Source organism: Pantherophis guttatus, chromosome 16 (assembly GCF_059756535.1).
Source record: "Pantherophis guttatus breed Tessera chromosome 16, ASM5975653v1, whole genome shotgun sequence".
Taxonomy (NCBI): Eukaryota; Metazoa; Chordata; class Lepidosauria; order Squamata; family Colubridae; genus Pantherophis; species Pantherophis guttatus.
The window spans coordinates 5,668,058-5,684,793 of NC_142078.1; the positions used below are offsets into that span (position 1 = coordinate 5,668,058).

Consider the following 16,736-nt stretch of genomic DNA (forward strand, 5'->3'; position numbering starts at 1 on the left):
ACCATAAGTAACAAAACTGAAGGAACAGGCTGTTCTTTAAACCTCCAAATGGGGCCACGCTGAGGGAATATATGAACACAAATATCATTTATTTCCTCACTTAAAAATTTGTGATTTTTTTTTCCTTCAAAAAAAGGGAAGATACAGGTAGTCCTCGACTTACGATCACAATTGCGCCCAACATTTCTGTTGTTAAATGAGACATCGATTCAGTGAGTTTTGCTCCATTTTATGACCTTTCTTGGCACAGTGGTTAAGTGAATCACTGTGGTTGATAAATGAGTAACCCGGTGGTTAAGCAAATCAGGCTTTCTCCGTTTTGCTGCTCGGAAGTTCGCAAAATGGGATCGCGTGACTCTGGGACACTGCGACCGTCGTAAATATGAACCAGTGGCCGAGAGTCTGAATTTTGATACCCTGTCCATGGGGGTCAAACAATTGTGTGAAGATCGGTCGTAAATCACTTTTTTCAGTGCCCTTGTAATTTTGAACAGTCACTAAATGAAGCAAAGCTTATTTGGCAGACAACGCCCCTTCTCCCCACCCAAGATGCTTCTGATGGACAGAAGAGCAATGTGCAACATCAGTGAAGTGAAACAGATTTATTCAGAAAGACCAATTTTTTTATAACAGGATATAATTTGTCTCGGCAACAGAACACGAGAGTTCACTCTGGCTGTTTCCTTTCTTTGCTTTGTTTTTCACGTTTCCCCCCCGGAAACCCCACACCTAATAAATATGGAATAATATTCTATAGTAAATCACATTCCTGTTCTGCTTTGCACCTCCCACCTCAACTAGAGTTAATTTCTTTTTTTCCCCAAATAACGTACAAGGTTACCAGGATAGCCTTCCGGCAGCCAGAAAAACGCTGCCCGTGGCTTTATTCTCTCTCTCTCTTTTATTATTATTATTATTATTCAAGGTATGTACAAAAATATTACACAGATACAATATGTACACTTGTGCCAACAGCGACTCGCGAGCCCTTTCGCCAGCCTCCTGACCTAACGCACCCAGGGAATGAGTAACACTGATGGTGGAAAACAGTCCGGCTTTTGTGGGTGTTGTCGTTTTTTTTTTTTTTTGCCGTATTCTGCTTTACAAGCTGCAAAGACAGTGGGTAGTCAACGTGCGATTTTGCTAGAAAATTGGAGCGGAAGTTTCTTTTTGGTTTTCGAACTTCCCTCCGTGCTTTAGGTAGGCTTCTTTCTTAGCAAACTGTCCCAGGAGGAAAACGCAACTTGGCCGGTGTCTCTTTCCCGGGAGCAAGGAACCTGGGCTAAAAACTAGACAGCTGGGTCGCCTCCTAATCCTTTTTTTTTTGTTACACATGTGTCGTTGTCCTTCTAAAACGGGATCTTGTGCCAAGCACACCAAATCACCACCAATTTCAATCAAACCTGCTTCACACTCTCACAAATAAAGTGAATTCTTCCGTCACGCTCCACATGCGGGAGAAGGGGGGGCGCGGGGGGGCTCAGAGATTGAAAGAAGAGAAACCGTCAACCATCGAAATCTATTTCAAAATATCTAGATGGTTGAAATAAAGTTTGGCTCGACCCGGGAGAAAAGAGATTCCGCGCGCGAGAGGTGGAATTGACTCCTCCACCCACCCACCCGTCTGTTCCTTTTTTCCGAGCTTGCCTTCCGCATCTTTGAAGAATAAATAAAAACCCTCCACCTCTTAATGCAAACGTTACATCCAGTTTTAAAAAATAATAATGAAGCTTTTATACCCCTCCCCGCAAAACCGTCTGGCTTCAAGGAGCCCGGAGCCCTTTCCGAATGTTGTAACTGGAACGAGAGGATTTGGGGCAAGGGGGAAGAGAGATGGCCAGGGGGTGGGGTGGGGGTGGGGTTTGTGGGATTGGGATCATGCAAGTTAAAAGAGGGGAAGGAAGATTTTGGAAGAAGGGCATAAAATCTGATCTAAAGAAAGCCGAAATAACCAAAGGGGGAGAGGCTAAGTAACCGTGGTAGAGAGAATGAAATTCGCAGGCCGCGAACCAATGGGAGGAACCCTCCTGAACCGGGAGGAACCAATGGGTCGTTGGGTGGCGGAAAATACTGAGCTTTACTGGATGACGGTGTGATTCACAGCCAGCACAAAAAGCTTGGCCCATCCAGTGCGTGCCCTCAAGGCAGCCCAGTCCCCTGACCGCACCCGGCCCCTCGGGAGCCCACAACGTCCCTTCCAGGTTAAACCACCAGAAGCTTCACTTCGTCGTTTTCATCCACCCGATAGAAAAACGGGATGCACAGGGTTTCCGAGAGGGGTCCCATCCGATTCTGCGGGTTTTGAATTTCGCGGAGAAGCCGCAGGATCTGCTGGGCCGTGGGGTCCCGAGGAGCGGGCTGGGGGCCCTGGGGGTCGCTGTGGGATGGGTGGGATTGTGAAGCGACGGCGTCCACTTCGGGCCTGTCCGTCAGGCTCACTTCTTGCAGGTCTGGAAAGCAAAAAGTGGGGCCGGGGGGGGGGGGGGAGAGAAATGGAGCTTCAGTGATGGAGTTGTACAGGTAGTCCTTGACGTATGACCATAATTGAGCCCAGAATTTTAGGTGGCTAAGGGAGACCTTGGTTAAGGGAGTTTTGCCCCGTTTTTACGGCCTTTTTCACCAGTGTTGGTTGAGCAAATCGCTGCATTTCACGGATGTGAGGAGAATTTGGCTTCCCCCGTTGATTTTGCTTGTTAGAAGGTCACAAAAGGGAAATCACGTGAACCCCCTCTCCCCACGCCCCCGGGACGTTGTGGCCGTCATAAATATGAACCGGTTACCAAGCGTCCAATTTTAATCACATGATCATGGTTCGTAAGTATGAAAAACAGTCTGAAATCGCTTTTTCACTGACGTCGTAACTTTTAGAGCAGTCGCTAAACAAACTGTCGTTAAGTCAAGGATTACCTGTACACTCTAAAGCTGTATTTCTCAACCTTGGCCGCTTTTAAAATGTGTGGACTTCAATTCCCAGAATTCCCGAGCCAGATAATGATGGGGTAGGATGGGGAAGGGGAGGGACAGGAGTCCAGATATGGGGGATACAGCAGGGCCTTTACCTAGATGACCCCTTCCCCTTCCCCCGTTTCCTGCCTCTCACCTGCCACCTTGGAAGCGTTCGATTCAAAGACGCCGTCCGCCTGGGCACCGGCCTCCCTCTCGTGCCCGGGCTGTGGCTCTCCGGTCTGCGTGGCCATCGTGTACTTAGTGTACCAATCGTTCCGCTCGCCCACCAAGCGCATCACCAGTTCATGCAGCTCCAGTAACTTCATCTGCAACCACAGCAAAAGAGAACCTAAAGAGGACAATGGAAAGAAGCACCGGGGGGCAGGGGAGGGGCCTCCCAGCGCACCAAAGGCTTCCTTCCTCACTTCTGGTTAGCTAAGCTACAAATATTAAGGGGCTAGTCCTCATGAGTCTTTGGCTTCACCGTCTGTCTGTCGTGTCTCTCTGGGCATCTGCTAAGTCGCTCGAAAAGCTACGTACTTGGGGAAGGAACAGAGGGTCTTCGTTCCTGGGAGCAGAAAGGTAGCAGCAATACCTAAAGGGGGAATTCAGCCGGTTCGCTCCAGATCGGGCAAACCGGTAGCGGTGACTGTGGGATGCTCCGCCCACATGCCCGGATGTAATGCACCCACGCAGAAGGCCGTGCACGCTCACATTTGCGAACCGGTAGGGAAGGTAAGTGAACTGAGACACCATGCTTTAAATGAGGACCGACGGTCGCGAAAGGAGAGACAAATGCAGTCCAGGTATTGCCTGGGCTGCGCCCAACTTGACAGGGCCCAATCCTGATTGGGACGGCCAGGAAAGCGGATTTTGGCCTGACCTTCATGTCCTCCTTGTCTTGAGCCAGCCGGTTGATGTAGTCTTCCTTTTCCCGATGGCGCTGTTTGAGAATCGCTCGTTGACTCTGGTACAGGGCAATGTATTCGCCTGCAGGGTTAGGAGAAGACAACCGGGATGGAATAAATACACTGATGCCCAGAGCTGTGTGGTTCATACCAACTCGGGCCAACGCTTTTAACAGAATAACAAGAGTTAGAAGGGACCTTGGAGGTCTTCTAGTCCAACCCCCTGCTCAGGCAGGAAGCTCTCTAGACCAGGGGTCACCAACTTTTCGGACCTCAGGGACCACTAAATTCACAATTTTAAATTGCGTGGACCACTAATATGATCTGCCTAATGACTGGCTGGGTGGGCGTGGCTAGGTGGTCATGTGACTGGGTGGGCGTGGCCAAATCGGTGTCACTCGCATCGATGGGCGCCTTGCTGGCCTCTACTCGCCCCTCCCCTCCCAGCCACTCCTCGCCACCTGCCTGGGCTCCTTGGGAAGCAGGAAGCAGTTGTTGGAGCTAAGCAGCCACCACAAGAAAGAGTTGGCAAAATAGCTGGTTCAGTTCAAATTGGATCTGACCGAGGAGGCGGCTCAGCAGAAGCACCTCACTGAGGACTAGGAGCATAGGTTTTCCAAGCAGAGGGAAGACCTGCGGGAGTGCAAGGCCAGGTACTGGCGCCTGGAGGCTCAGAGGGCTGAGATGGTCAGCCAGTTCCAGGCCATGATGCAGTCCCACTGGAACGAGGCCCTCCGGCTCTTTGCCACCAGCGGCTCTTCCCTCCAGCCTTCACCCAAAGCCCCACACCAGGAGGCCGAAGCAGACTCCAAGTCGGAATTTCTGCCCCCCTGCGACCCACACAAAACGACCCCAAAGGGGGGACTCTCTGCAGCAACACAAACTTTCATTGCATATATCCAGCAGTTTGAGGACCCAATTTAGTGCAAGATAAAAAATGCAAATAATTTTTCTGCCAACCACCAAAATTTTCTTGTGGACCGCCAGTGGTCCACGGACCGCCAGTTGGTGACCGCTGATCTAGATCGTATCAGACAATTGGCTGTTCAGTCTCTTCTTGAAAACCTCCAGTGATGGAGCACCCACAACGTCTGGAGCTAAGCCATTCCACTGATTAATTGTTCTGTCAGGAAATGTCTCATTTCTAGGTTGGATCCAGCGGTGGGTTTCATATTTTGTTGCTACCGGTTCGCACGAACCGGCTGAATGCCACCTCTGGTTGGATCTCTTGTTGGTTACTTTCCATCCATTGCTTCTTGTCCTGCCTTTAGGTGCTCTGGAGAATAGGTTGACCCCTTCTATTCTTTGTGGTGGCCCCTCAAATATTGGAAGACTCCTGACACCCTTAGTCCTTTTCATTAAACCAGTCATACCCAATTCCTTCAACCGTTCTACCTACGTTTTAGCCTCCAGTCCCCTAATCATCTTTGTGGCTCTTCTCTGCACTTTTTCTAGAATCTCAACATCTTTTTTTTACATCGTGGCGACCAGAACTGGATGCAGTATTCCAAGTGTGGCCCTTAAAAAACGGTATCTACACTTCCCGCGATCTTGATTCTATGCCTGTTTATGCAGCCTAGAACTGTGCTGGCTTTTTTGGCAGCTGCTGCAGACGGCTGGCTCATAGTTACCGTATTTTTCGAAGTATAAGATGCACCGGACTATAAGACGCACCTACCTTTTTTGGTGAGGAAAACAAGAAAAAGAAATCTGCCTCTGCCTCCCAGCAATTTTGCCTCATTGCAGCAAACAGCGAACAGCCTGTTTTACTTTCATTTTCATTTTCAGCATAGCTTGATTAGCACAAGAAAAAAAAAATCTGCTCCCAGCAATTTACCTCCCTGCAGCAAGCAGCAAAGATCCGCATAAAACAGCTGAGAGTTGGGAGGCCGATCCAATCAACTTGGGCTAATTAGGCTGTGCTGAAGCTGAAAGGAGCTGTTTTTTCTTGCTGCTTACTGCAAGGAGGCAAACTGCTGGGAGGCAGAAGCCAAAGGGTGGGGGCCAGTGGGGGCTACATTCGGTGTGTAAGAAGCACCCAAATTTTCACCCCCTTTTAGGGGGGGAAAAGGTGCGTCTTATACTCCGAAAAATACGGTAAGTGATTGTTCACAATTGTTCACGATCCCTCTCACAGTTATACTACACCTGTGCATTTGGTTTTCCTTGCCTAAATGTAGAACCTTCCTTTTTTCACCACTGAAATTTTCATTTTGTTATGATAGGGCCCAATGTTCAAGCAAAATGATAACGCTACCGTTGTTTCCCTCAAAATAAGACCAGGTCTTATATTAATTTTTGCTCCAAAAGGCGCATTAGGGCTTATTTTCTGGTTAGGTCTCATTTTGGGGGAAATACGGTACTATACGCCGCGATTTGCTGACGATCTTAACTGGGGCTTATTTTTGGGGTAGGGCTTATATTACGAGCATCCTGAAAAATCATGCTAGGATTTATTTTCCGATTAGGTCTTATTTTTGGGGAAATATGATACTAAATGCATCCATCTGGCTGACAATCTTAACTGGGGTTTATATTGGGGGTAGGTCTTATATTACGAACATCCTGAAAAAATCATGCTAGGGCTTAATTTACAGTTGGGTCTTACTTTTGGGGAAACAGGGTAAATTTATCAGACAGATGGGTCAGGCTTACCTATGGTGTCCGTTTCTCCGGACAGCTGGATGCAGTGGTGCTCCAGTTCTTCCACACGCTCTTTCAGCTCCGCCTTCTCGCGCATCAGGTCCGTGAATCGGAACTACAAGGTGGAGCAGAAAAAAGGAGATTGCGTGGGGGGGAAGGCAGCCACAATTCTCCCAACAAGGATTATTCCCCAAGCATCTTCACCCAATAGATGCTAATTTAGGAAGTCGTTCTTGGAAGCATCTCTTGAACTTCCTTCCGGAAAGAGATCAGTCAAGAGGGAAAGGGCTTCCGTCGCTTCCACTGAGAAGCGGGCCAGAGATTTTCAAAATGAGCCTTCAAGCAGAGACCTGGAGCTTCTTGAAAGGTAACAAGGTACCTTACAACGACTGAGTTGCGGTTATTTAAAATTGAAGCAAGTGGAACTTCCTTGGAATTTATCCTGGGCGAAGATAATTCAGTTATCATAACAGAAGAGAGTATTTGTAGTTCAGGGTTGAACTGAGGGGTTCTTGGCACCCTCTGAGCTTGGTGGGGGTTTTTTTTACAGACATCTCATGACCCAAGTAGGTAACATCATCAGTACTAGGAGGGAATGGGGTATATGGGAGAGGAGGAGGATGACAACAACAACTGTGTGGTCCTTCATGCTCTCTGAGCTTGATTGTTTTCTTGAAAATATTTCATTTCATCTATTCATTTCATAGATAGATAGATAGATAGTTAGATAGATAGATAGCACAGAGAGAGATATAGCAGATAGATAGATAGATAGATAGATAGCAGATAGATATATAGATAGAAATATAGATATAGATAACTGACAGATTAGATAGCTAGATACTCTGTTTCCCCCCAAATAAGACATCCTCTAATAATAAGCCCAATCGGGCTTTTGAGCGCATGGCAATAAGACCAAGCGCTTATTTCAGAGTTCAAAAAAATATAAGACAGAGTCTTATTTTCAGGGAAACATGGTAGGTAACAGCATCAGAAAGATGGGGGATTTGCTCTCTCTCCCTTGTAGCCTTGATGCTGTTAGCTAATTGGGTCATGAAATGTCTGAAAGAAAACCACCCAGCTCAGAGAGCATCACAAACCCCAAAGTTACCGTAATGTCGACATTTAGGAGTCTCCCAAAGGCTCACCTGCAGCTTCTCCATGGCGCTTTTCAAGGCTTCATGGACCTCTCCTGGAACCGAATCGGCATCGGAGCCTGAAATAGTGAGACGCGGAGTGTGAGAGTCACAGGAGCACAGGGGCCTTTGCACAGCCCAAGGAGGAAGGTCGGTGGGGAGGGGGTCTCCCTTCTCCAGCGTGGGTCTCTTACCTCCTGTGGATGTGAGCTGCAGCTGCTGCTCCTTCTTCAGGCTAGCGATCTGCTGCAACAGCTCCCTGCACTGTTTTTTCTTTTCCATCAGCTGGTGTCTGATCTCTTCGCGCTCGCCCTCCGCTTGGGACACGGCGGAGGTCAAGAAAGCCACCTAGGAAAGGAAGGCTGGGCGATTTGAGCGGGGCGGCACGGCTATGAATTTCAAACTTCAAACTCTTAGGGTGTCAGTGCTGGGACGCTGACATCCGGAGCAGAAGGGTGTCTGGGATTTAGGACCATGCTTCCTCCCAGCCCAGTTGCTCTTGTGGCTGACCTCCCCTCGACTTATGACCACTGGTTTAACGGACCGAAGTTATGACAGCTTCGGAAAACGCCACTTTTGACTTGTAGCAGCCCTCGTGACCTTTGCACTGCCCCTTGTGGTCGCAATTCAGGCAACGGAGTTAGCACAAATGGCTGTTCTGACCTAGGCTTCCCCAAACCACGAAGCAGACTCCTTGTCCCAACAAAAAGCCCTTTTTATTAAGTTACTGTGAATTCTTCGCATTCACATTCAGCAAAGTCTTTCAAGGTTTAATGTACAGTCACAGACCTTATCTGGCTTGGGGAGCTGCCAGGCCGATATCTTCAAAACTTGGCAAGGAGTCACGGAGAATCACGAACCAATTAAGCGAACTAATTGTCTCCTGCAAGCTCCATTCCCCTTTCGCTCCTCTTTTATTCCTTCTGGAGGGGCCGTTCATCGTCCACCTGTGGCCTTACTCCCTAGTCGACCCTTGTTCTTTAGCTGTTCCCTTCGTCTGGCAGTTCTGCGCATGTGCACACTGGGAACAGGCTCCTGCTGTTCTTCTGCCTCACTGATGTCTGACTCCGAAGGCAGCTGATAACTGTCAGACAGCCCTGGCCCCCTCTCTGCCTCCGACGCAGAGCTCTCATCAGAGCCTTCCCCAGACTCCAGAACTGGCCCATGTTCCTCCCCAACCTCCTCACTGTCTGAATCTGCTGCCAGCTCTGCTGGCGGGCCACAACAACGGCAAGGGAGGAGAACGGAGGGGCTCACCATTTCCTCTTTACTCTCGAAATCCTCCGGAATGCTGAGCTGAGATGTCTTTGAGTCCACAAACTCGGCCGCTTCCACTCCATCTCCTGCAAAGCCGCAAGAGAGGATGGCAGGGATCACCTTTAGCTGGGATCCGACGGTCCGTGCTTTGTCCCATCCCAATCCTACTCACCTTGGGCCCTGGGTAGCATCCTTTCGTCCAGTTCGGCCATGAGTTGGGTGACCTGGGCTTGAAGCTCCTTGTTCTCCTTAGAAATGGATTCCAGGGTTTTCTGTCGGGACAGGAAGGTCTTTTTTCAGTAACTGTTCCAACTTCACATCAGGAGGTTGAGAATAATCCTGGCCAAATTACTCCAGCAATGTTTGTGAAAGAAACCTAGGAATCCCTAATCTTTCCTGTTTTCACCAAAGCCTGTGTCAAGAATGTAACATGGGCAGCTATGTGCCTCTTCATTTCAACCTGTCATTAGAGTAAGGGAGGGGGGGATGTTGACTACAAATGGGTTAATTTGGAGAAAGGAAACTTCTGCAGTTCCAAAGGGAGCTTGGGAGACTCTGGAAACTTTTCAAGGTCAGATCAACAGGTGTGCTGAAGGCAGCAGATGGTTCCCATAACAAAGAGGACTTTTTAATACCATCTACGTGGAAGCCTGGGTGGTTGGGCTGAGACAGGGGTCTGCAACCTTAAACACTCCAAGAGCCATTTGGACCCATTTCCCACAAAAAAGAAAACACCAAGAGCCACAAAACCTGGGTGGGCATGGCCAACACAATGTCACTCATTTCCACCAGTCATATGACCCCCTAGCCATGCCTACCCAGCCGGTCATTAGGGCAGAGAACCAGTTGTTAAAAAACACCAGGAACCACAAAATCCTTTTGACATTCTCTCTCTCTCCCCTCCTCCCCCGTCCCCCCTCTTTCTCTGTATCTCTCTCTGTCTCTCTCTCTCTCTGCCCTGGCTGCTTCTCCATCCCCCACCGTCGCCCTTACCTTCTCAGACCAGGTGAGGAGTGACTGGGAAGGAAGGGTGAGGGGCAGGGCCAGCCAATGGTAGGATCACCTGACAGGGAACCAAAGCAGAGGGCCCAAAGAGCCACATGCAGCTCCGGAGCCCCAGGTTGCTGACACCCGGGCTGGGAAATTGATTGTTTAATACTGTGAACTAGTGCCTTTGAAATTCACAGTTACGTTTTACCTCAACCTTCCTACGCTATGTATTCAATAAACAGTAAGCTTTTCAGAATCGAAATGATCCTGGGTTTTTATTTGGATACTCAAGCTGCATGTTGACAGACAGCTTTTTTCAACCGAGCAGCCCTTTCTCAGGTTCGTCCCCTCCACGCTTGACTTCCTACACGATATGATGGCCGACAAAGGCCAAATAACATCCCTGCATTGAAGAAAAGATGGAGAGAGCCATCTGAAGGCACATCAACCCTTTGCAACCATCAAGCTCCGCTTGGTAGAGAATCTGGATGGTGCAGATGCTCTCAAGCTTAGATCTAACCATGGGGTCCCTTGGTGCTCTCTGAGCCAGGTGGTTTTCTTACAGACGTTTCATTACCCAACTAGGGAACTTCATCAACAAATGAAGAGTGTGGGGTTTTTGGAGAGGAGGAGGAGGAGGGCTGTAGGGTCCTTGATGCTTTCTTAGCTTAGCTGTTTTCTGGCAGACGTTTCATGACCCAACTAGGAAAAATCATCAGTGCTAGAAGGGAGTGGGGTTTGTGAGGAGGAAGAGGAGGAGGAGGAGAAAGAGAAGAAGGATGGAGGAGGAGGAGTGTGGGGTCCTTGATGCTTTGGCTGTTTTCTTGCAAATGTTTCATGACCCAACTAGGGAACCTCATCAGTGCTAGCCACATCTATCTGTTGGCTTTCCCGAAAGAGAATCCAGAGGTCAAATCTGCAGGGCTCACCTTAGCTTTCTGAAGTTCTTTGAAGTGCATCTCGGCGTTCACCTTGCCTTGGACTTCCTCGTGCTGCAGACGGTCCATGAGCTGGGTTTGCAGGAGGTATTGTTTGTGTAGCTCCTCCTTCTCAACCGTCAGTTGCTGATAGGCTGCGGTGTATTGCTGGAGGTGGGCCAAATACTGATCCCTCTGGTCTTGGAAGTCCTGAGCTTCGTGGGTCTTCAGAGCCATCTTGGATGGAACAAGACCCAGTGAACGAAGATCTCATCCAACAACATCTCTTCCCAGCATCTCCCATAACTATGTATAGGAGCTGAAGCTCTCCTGACAGCATCACTAGGATCAAGCTTAAACCCGATCAAGGGTGACATATTGCCTTCCCCAAGATTCTCCCCCCCTCCCCAAAACCAATTCTCCCCAGTTTGAGGGCATCTCAGCCATGATTTCATGTTTAAGAAGAAGATCAATTTTGCTTCCCTGAAAATCCAGACCAGAGAGTGGCTCAACCTTGGCAACTTTAAGATAGGTGGACTTCAACTCCCCGAGTTTCCCAGCCGCCATGGAATTCTGGGAATCCACCTATCTTAGAGGGGCCAGCGCCGAGAAACCCTAGTCCCATGATGGCGAACCTATGGCACACATGCCCGAAGTGGCACGCAGAGCCATGTCGCCTGGCATGTGCAGCATCTCCTGTTCCTTTTCTGGGTTTCTGGTGCGCATGTGCGCATGACAATCAGCTGGCCTTCATGCATACGGCAGTACAGGGAACTGGAAGAGCTGGTCTTCTGGTTTATGGCGGATGCATGCACGCCAGCCAGCTGATTGTCTGGAAACTGGAAGATCAGCTGGCTGGTGCGCATACACAAGCCGGAAACCAGAAGTTCATTTCCTGGTGCGCGCATGCCCCCTGGGCAGTTCCTCTTCCGGGTTGCGGCCCCGATGAGTGTACGCGCACGCTCCCTTTTTGGCACTCGGTGCCGAAAAGATTTGCCATCACTGCTCTAGTCAAAGACGAAGGATTGCAGGGGCAATCAACCAACGGTGCTTTTGAAACAAATGGTCTGACAACAAGGAGCTGGATTCCCACTGAGCCAAGTAGTTCCAAATTCTTGTGTTGGAAAGCTGCACTATGCAGCCTAACCCCCAAAATCCACAGCCACCTGTGCAAAAAATAGTTCTGCTCCCAGGAATAAAAGCCAGACTGGATTCAGAAGTCCAAAGAGCCTTGCCTTCTCCTTAAAGTCCACCAGCTTCTCCTGAAGTTCTCCCAATTTCTTGGCCAGCTGCTTCTTCACGTGCTGTTCAGACTGCAAGGCGCTCGTGATCTCCATGTTCTCGTTGGTCTGAAAAGGAGAGGAAAGGGGAAGAGATGGTTCAAGGGAAATACAGGTAGGCCTCGACTTACGATCACGATTTGAGCCCAAAATTTAGGTTGCTGAGTGAGAAATTTGTTAAGGGGGTTTTGCCACATTTTCTTGCTGCGTTTGTTAAGCTTGTTAATTGTTAAGCTTGTTTGTTAAGTTTGTTAATTGGCTTAATCATCTTATATTCACATTTTATATGTATATTATTTTAACTGTTCACCGCCCTGAGTCCTTCGGGAGAAGGGCGGTATAGAAATTGAATAAATAAATAAATAATAAATAAATTGTTACAATTAGCCAGACGGTTGTTACGTGAATCAGGCTCCCCCCATGGACTTGGCTTGTCAGAAGGTCGTAAAAGGGAATCGCGTGACTCTAAGACACTGAAACGGTCATAAATGTGAGTCAGTTGCCAAGCAGCGCAGGACCATGGGGATGCTACAACGGTCATAAGTGTGAAAAATAGTCCTAAAACGCTTTTTTCAGTGCCATTGTAACTTCGAACGGTCATTAAAGCGAACTGCTATTAAGTCGAGGACTAATTGTACCCAAATCAAACGGATGAGAGATGTTTAGGAAATAAAGTTAAAGAGGCAAACATAACAGATTTAAGCAAAAAATCTTCTCTATAAATAGACGGACGGAGCTATAAAACAATGGGGATTCAAATTTGGGATTTAAATTTGGGACGTTCAAAAGTACCCCTGCCTCTGCTCTCTGGAGTTTCGGGCATAAGGCTCCATTATGGTCATAACCCGAGGACTTACGCCTCGGCCTCGGATGGTGGGGGGGGGGGGGAAAACGCACCAGTTTGACGAATCCGTTCTGCAGCTCCGCCAGCTGTTCCTTCAGCTCCCGGTTCTGGGTTATGGCTCTGCTGATGGTAGCTTTGTCGCTCTGCATGTTTTCCAAGATCTGCTGCTTGTCCACGGCCTCCTCGCTGTAGCGCTGCAACGCCTTCTCCAGCTCTTGAAGCCGCTCCTCCTGCTCCTGGTTGAGCTGGCTCAGCTGCCCGTTGTCTCGCACCTGGGTCTGCCATCGGTCCAGCAGCTCCTCCTTCTCCTTCTCCAGCCGTGCCAGCTCCTCTTGGAGGTGCACTTCCGTTGGCGAAGGCCCCGGGGCAGCAGGGACGGGCTGCGTTTCCTGGGCCTTCACCGCTGTGGAATCCGGTGGAGGAGAAAGGCGGCTTAATTTACGGCTAACGTCCTCGGATCGAGCCAACTCTAATGGGAAACCTAGCCGGAGAAATGATGGTCCTCCAGATCTTCCCCACCCTCTGTCCCTGACCACCATCTTGGAGCAAGCACCCAACGTGCTGCAGCAGAATGCAGCGGTGGGTTTCACGTTATGTTACTACTGGTTCGTCCCCTGCGCGCACACCCGGTTCGTGCGTGCACACCCGCTCCGTACACACGTGCGCCCAATTTGCACGTGCACCTGCCTTCCCTTACATGCGCCCGGCCTTCCGTGCCTCAAAAACTAAATAGGACGGCATAGAGGAGGGGTAGGTGGGCAGGCCCACCTGCTATTTCCGCAACCGGTTCGGTGCGAACCGATCTGAACCGGCTGAATACCACCTCTGAGCAGAGGGATCTTTCCGCCGAGCTACTGATGTATGGAGGAAAGACTGCTGGATTTAGAAGATTTGTTTTCGCGTATAGCGACGATACGTTAGTCGGACTATAATGCTAACGCAGAGTAGTAGTTCGCCTGCTGTTTGGTTCATGCTTTTCTGAGATGTGCTAGATGGGGCGAGCTAGTTCCACACCAGAAAGAAAAAACGAACGGCTTTCTTGCAGGGTCCTCCGAGGCCTTCTCCTTCTGCCAAAGCCGCCTTGCAAATAGGCCTTGCAACTTGGAAGGCCCAGTGCCAGCAGGATTCAAACCATCTGCATGAAGCACCGGCTCCTCCCCCCACTGAAGTGGTACCTATTTATCTACTTGCTGTTCTGACCTAGGCTTCCCGATATAGTAAAAAGCACACAATTAGTCCCGACCCCCCCTTTTTTTTATTTTAACGGCTGTGAATTCCTTTCATTCACAGCACGTGCTGAATCACCAAGAGTTTATAAATAGTCCAACAGAAGTCTGCCACAGTCCTTCAAATAAGGCTGGTAAACACCCACCTTCATCTTCTTTGACACGCTGCCAAAGACCTAATTGGCAATTATCTTGGCAAGGACACACGGAAACACAGAATCAAAAACAGAGCTTCAAAGTACAAACCGACACCATCCACAACGTTGCTTCCTGCAAAGGCCCACGTGCTTTTGCTCTTCCTTTATGTCTTATGGGAGGGGCCAATCATCTCCAAGCCTTACTTCCGAGTCACCTCTTTTGTTTTAACTGTTCCTGCCTTCTGGCAGCTCTGCGCATGCGCGCACTAGGAATAGGCTCCCCCTGTTCCTCTACTTTTCTGATGTCCGACTCTGAAGGCTCCAGAGTCCGCACATTCCCAGGTGGCCCTGGCCCCATCTCTGCCTCTGACGCAGAGCCCTCATCCGAGCCTTCCCCAGACTTCAGGACTGGCCCATGTTCCTCCATAGCCTCCTCACTGTCCGACTGCTGCCAGCTCCGCAGTCTGCTGGCGGACCACAACACTCGCATAGAACTGCTAACTGGGCAGGAGCTGAAGTGAGTGATGGGAACTCACACGGTGCTGGGACTTGAACCGCTGGAGCAAAGATAATCTCCTGTGTTATTAAGCCACCGCGCCCCAACTTAGAGAAGACAGACGGGGTGAATCAGGTGACTAGGAGGAGGCACTTTGGCGGTTGCGAACGCCGGCATTTACCTGACTGACTGCTGAGCAGCTCTGAGAGGTTGGTCTCCAGCTCCCCAATCCGAATCTCGCTGAGTTCTTTCTCTCCCATCAGAGCCCGGACCTGTGGGAAACCCAGTTGTACCAAGCTTGAAGGGCAACCTCTGAAAACATTAGAGATCCCCAAAGGATCTCACAGGTATAGCCCTCACCTGTTCGGAGAGGAGCTCGACTCGCTGCTGCCAGATGTTCCCTTCCTCCTTCAGGCGCAGGACGTATTGATCGCGTTCGGCCTGCAGTTTCTGCAAAGACTCTGACAGCTGCTCAGTGGGGAAGAAGGAAAGAGAAGAGTCGGGTGGGTGCTAATCAGATTCTCGAAGGACCACTGCCATCAAGGCCAAATCCCTGGCCTTTTTCCAAATCATGCCCTTTGGACATCCACCTTACCTGGGCAATTTGACTTTCTAAGTTGCCTCTTTCCTCCAGGACGGCCTGTAGCTGCTGAGCAGTAGCATCTGAGATCCCTGGCTGGCTTGAAAACTAGTAGAAGGGTAAAAAAAAAACCCACACAGTTATCCAAGTCCAACTTGTTCCATTATCTTTTCCCCCTCTTTTAAATTTTTAAACTCAAATTTTAATTCGTTTTAAATTATTGGGAGTTTTAAATTGTCTCGGGCAAAAATTATTTAATTGGGTTTTAATCATGTCTTAACTTTTGTATTTATGTGTTTTATTTCGTGCCTGTTCACCGCCCTGAGTCCTTCGGGAGTAGGGCGATATACAAATTTAATAAAATGAAAATGAAATGAAATGAATCTTCTCTCCCCTTGTCCAGGAGAGATTTGTCAAGGTGAGGTCCAGAGTGGTGCACTAGTTAGCGCAGGGGTCACCAACCTTTCAGACCTCAGGGCCCACTAAATTCATAATTTTAAATCCCGCGCACCACTAATATGATTGTGCCTACTGACCGGCTGGGTGAGGGTGGCTAGGTGGTCATGTGACTGAGTGGGCGTGGCCAACTCAATGTCACTCATGTCAAGGGGCGCCTCATGTCGAGGGGCGCCTCAACGGCTCTACTCGCCCCTCCCCACCCAGCCACTCCTCCCCTCCCCGCCCGGGCTGCTGAGGGCCCCAACAGGAAGCAGTCACCATAAGAAAGAGTTGGCAAAACAGCTGGCTCAGTTCAAATTGGATCTGACCGAGAAGGAGGCTCAGCAGAAGCACCTCACTGAGGACTAGGAGCATAGGTTTTCCAAGCAGAGGGAAGACCTGCGGGAGTGCAAGGCCAGATACTGGCGCCTGGAGACTCAGCAGGCTGAGATGGTCAGCCAGTTCCAGGCCATGAGGCAGTCCCACTGGAACGAGGCCCTCCGGCTCTTTGCCACCAGCGGCTCTTCCCTCCAGCCTTTGCCCAAAGCCCCACACCAGGAGGCTGAAGCAGATCCCGAGTCAGAATTTCTGCCCCCCTGCGACCCACACAAAAAGACCCTGAAGGGGGAGACTCTCTGCAGCAAGACAAGCGTTCATTGCACGTATCTCCCAGAGGCCGTAGTTTGAGGACCCCTGATTTAGTGCAATATAAAAAATGCAAATAATTTTTCTGCGGACCACCCAAATTTTCTTGCGGACCCCCAGTTGGTGACTGCTGAGTTAGAGCAGTGAATTAGGGAGACTCAGGTGGCTTAGCATAGCATGCTTCATACAATTCTTGGGGTACTGGGGAAAGACTACAAGGAGCCAACACCCCAGAAAAAAAGTTCAGGATTCAAAAAGATCTCGACGGACTTGAACAATGGGCTCTATCCAAC

The 16,736-nt window shown here is 49.5% G+C and overlaps 1 protein-coding gene across 8 annotated transcripts in view; it reads right to left on the reverse strand.

The window, feature by feature from the left end:
• Window positions 1–587: 587 nt before the first annotated feature.
• Window positions 588–16,736, reverse strand: part of GOLGA2 (golgin A2) — a 40,872-nt gene continuing 24,723 nt past the window's right edge. For all 8 annotated transcript variants that reach the window (XM_034438724.3, XM_034438725.3, XM_087879501.1 and 5 more), the window contains 14 exons: window positions 15,376–15,468; window positions 15,141–15,248; window positions 14,962–15,052; window positions 12,975–13,324; window positions 12,033–12,146; window positions 10,810–11,034; window positions 9,063–9,162; window positions 8,891–8,976; window positions 7,828–7,981; window positions 7,646–7,713; window positions 6,510–6,612; window positions 3,830–3,936; window positions 3,101–3,272; window positions 588–2,450 (listed from right to left, as the gene is read on the reverse strand). In XM_034438724.3, coding sequence (XP_034294615.2) covers window positions 2,203–2,450; window positions 3,101–3,272; window positions 3,830–3,936; window positions 6,510–6,612; window positions 7,646–7,713; window positions 7,828–7,981; window positions 8,891–8,976; window positions 9,063–9,162; window positions 10,810–11,034; window positions 12,033–12,146; window positions 12,975–13,324; window positions 14,962–15,052; window positions 15,141–15,248; window positions 15,376–15,468 — 2,019 coding nt within the window. In that variant the 3' untranslated portion in view covers window positions 588–2,202. The remainder of the gene's footprint in view (window positions 2,451–3,100; window positions 3,273–3,829; window positions 3,937–6,509; window positions 6,613–7,645; window positions 7,714–7,827; window positions 7,982–8,890; window positions 8,977–9,062; window positions 9,163–10,809; window positions 11,035–12,032; window positions 12,147–12,974; window positions 13,325–14,961; window positions 15,053–15,140; window positions 15,249–15,375; window positions 15,469–16,736) is intronic.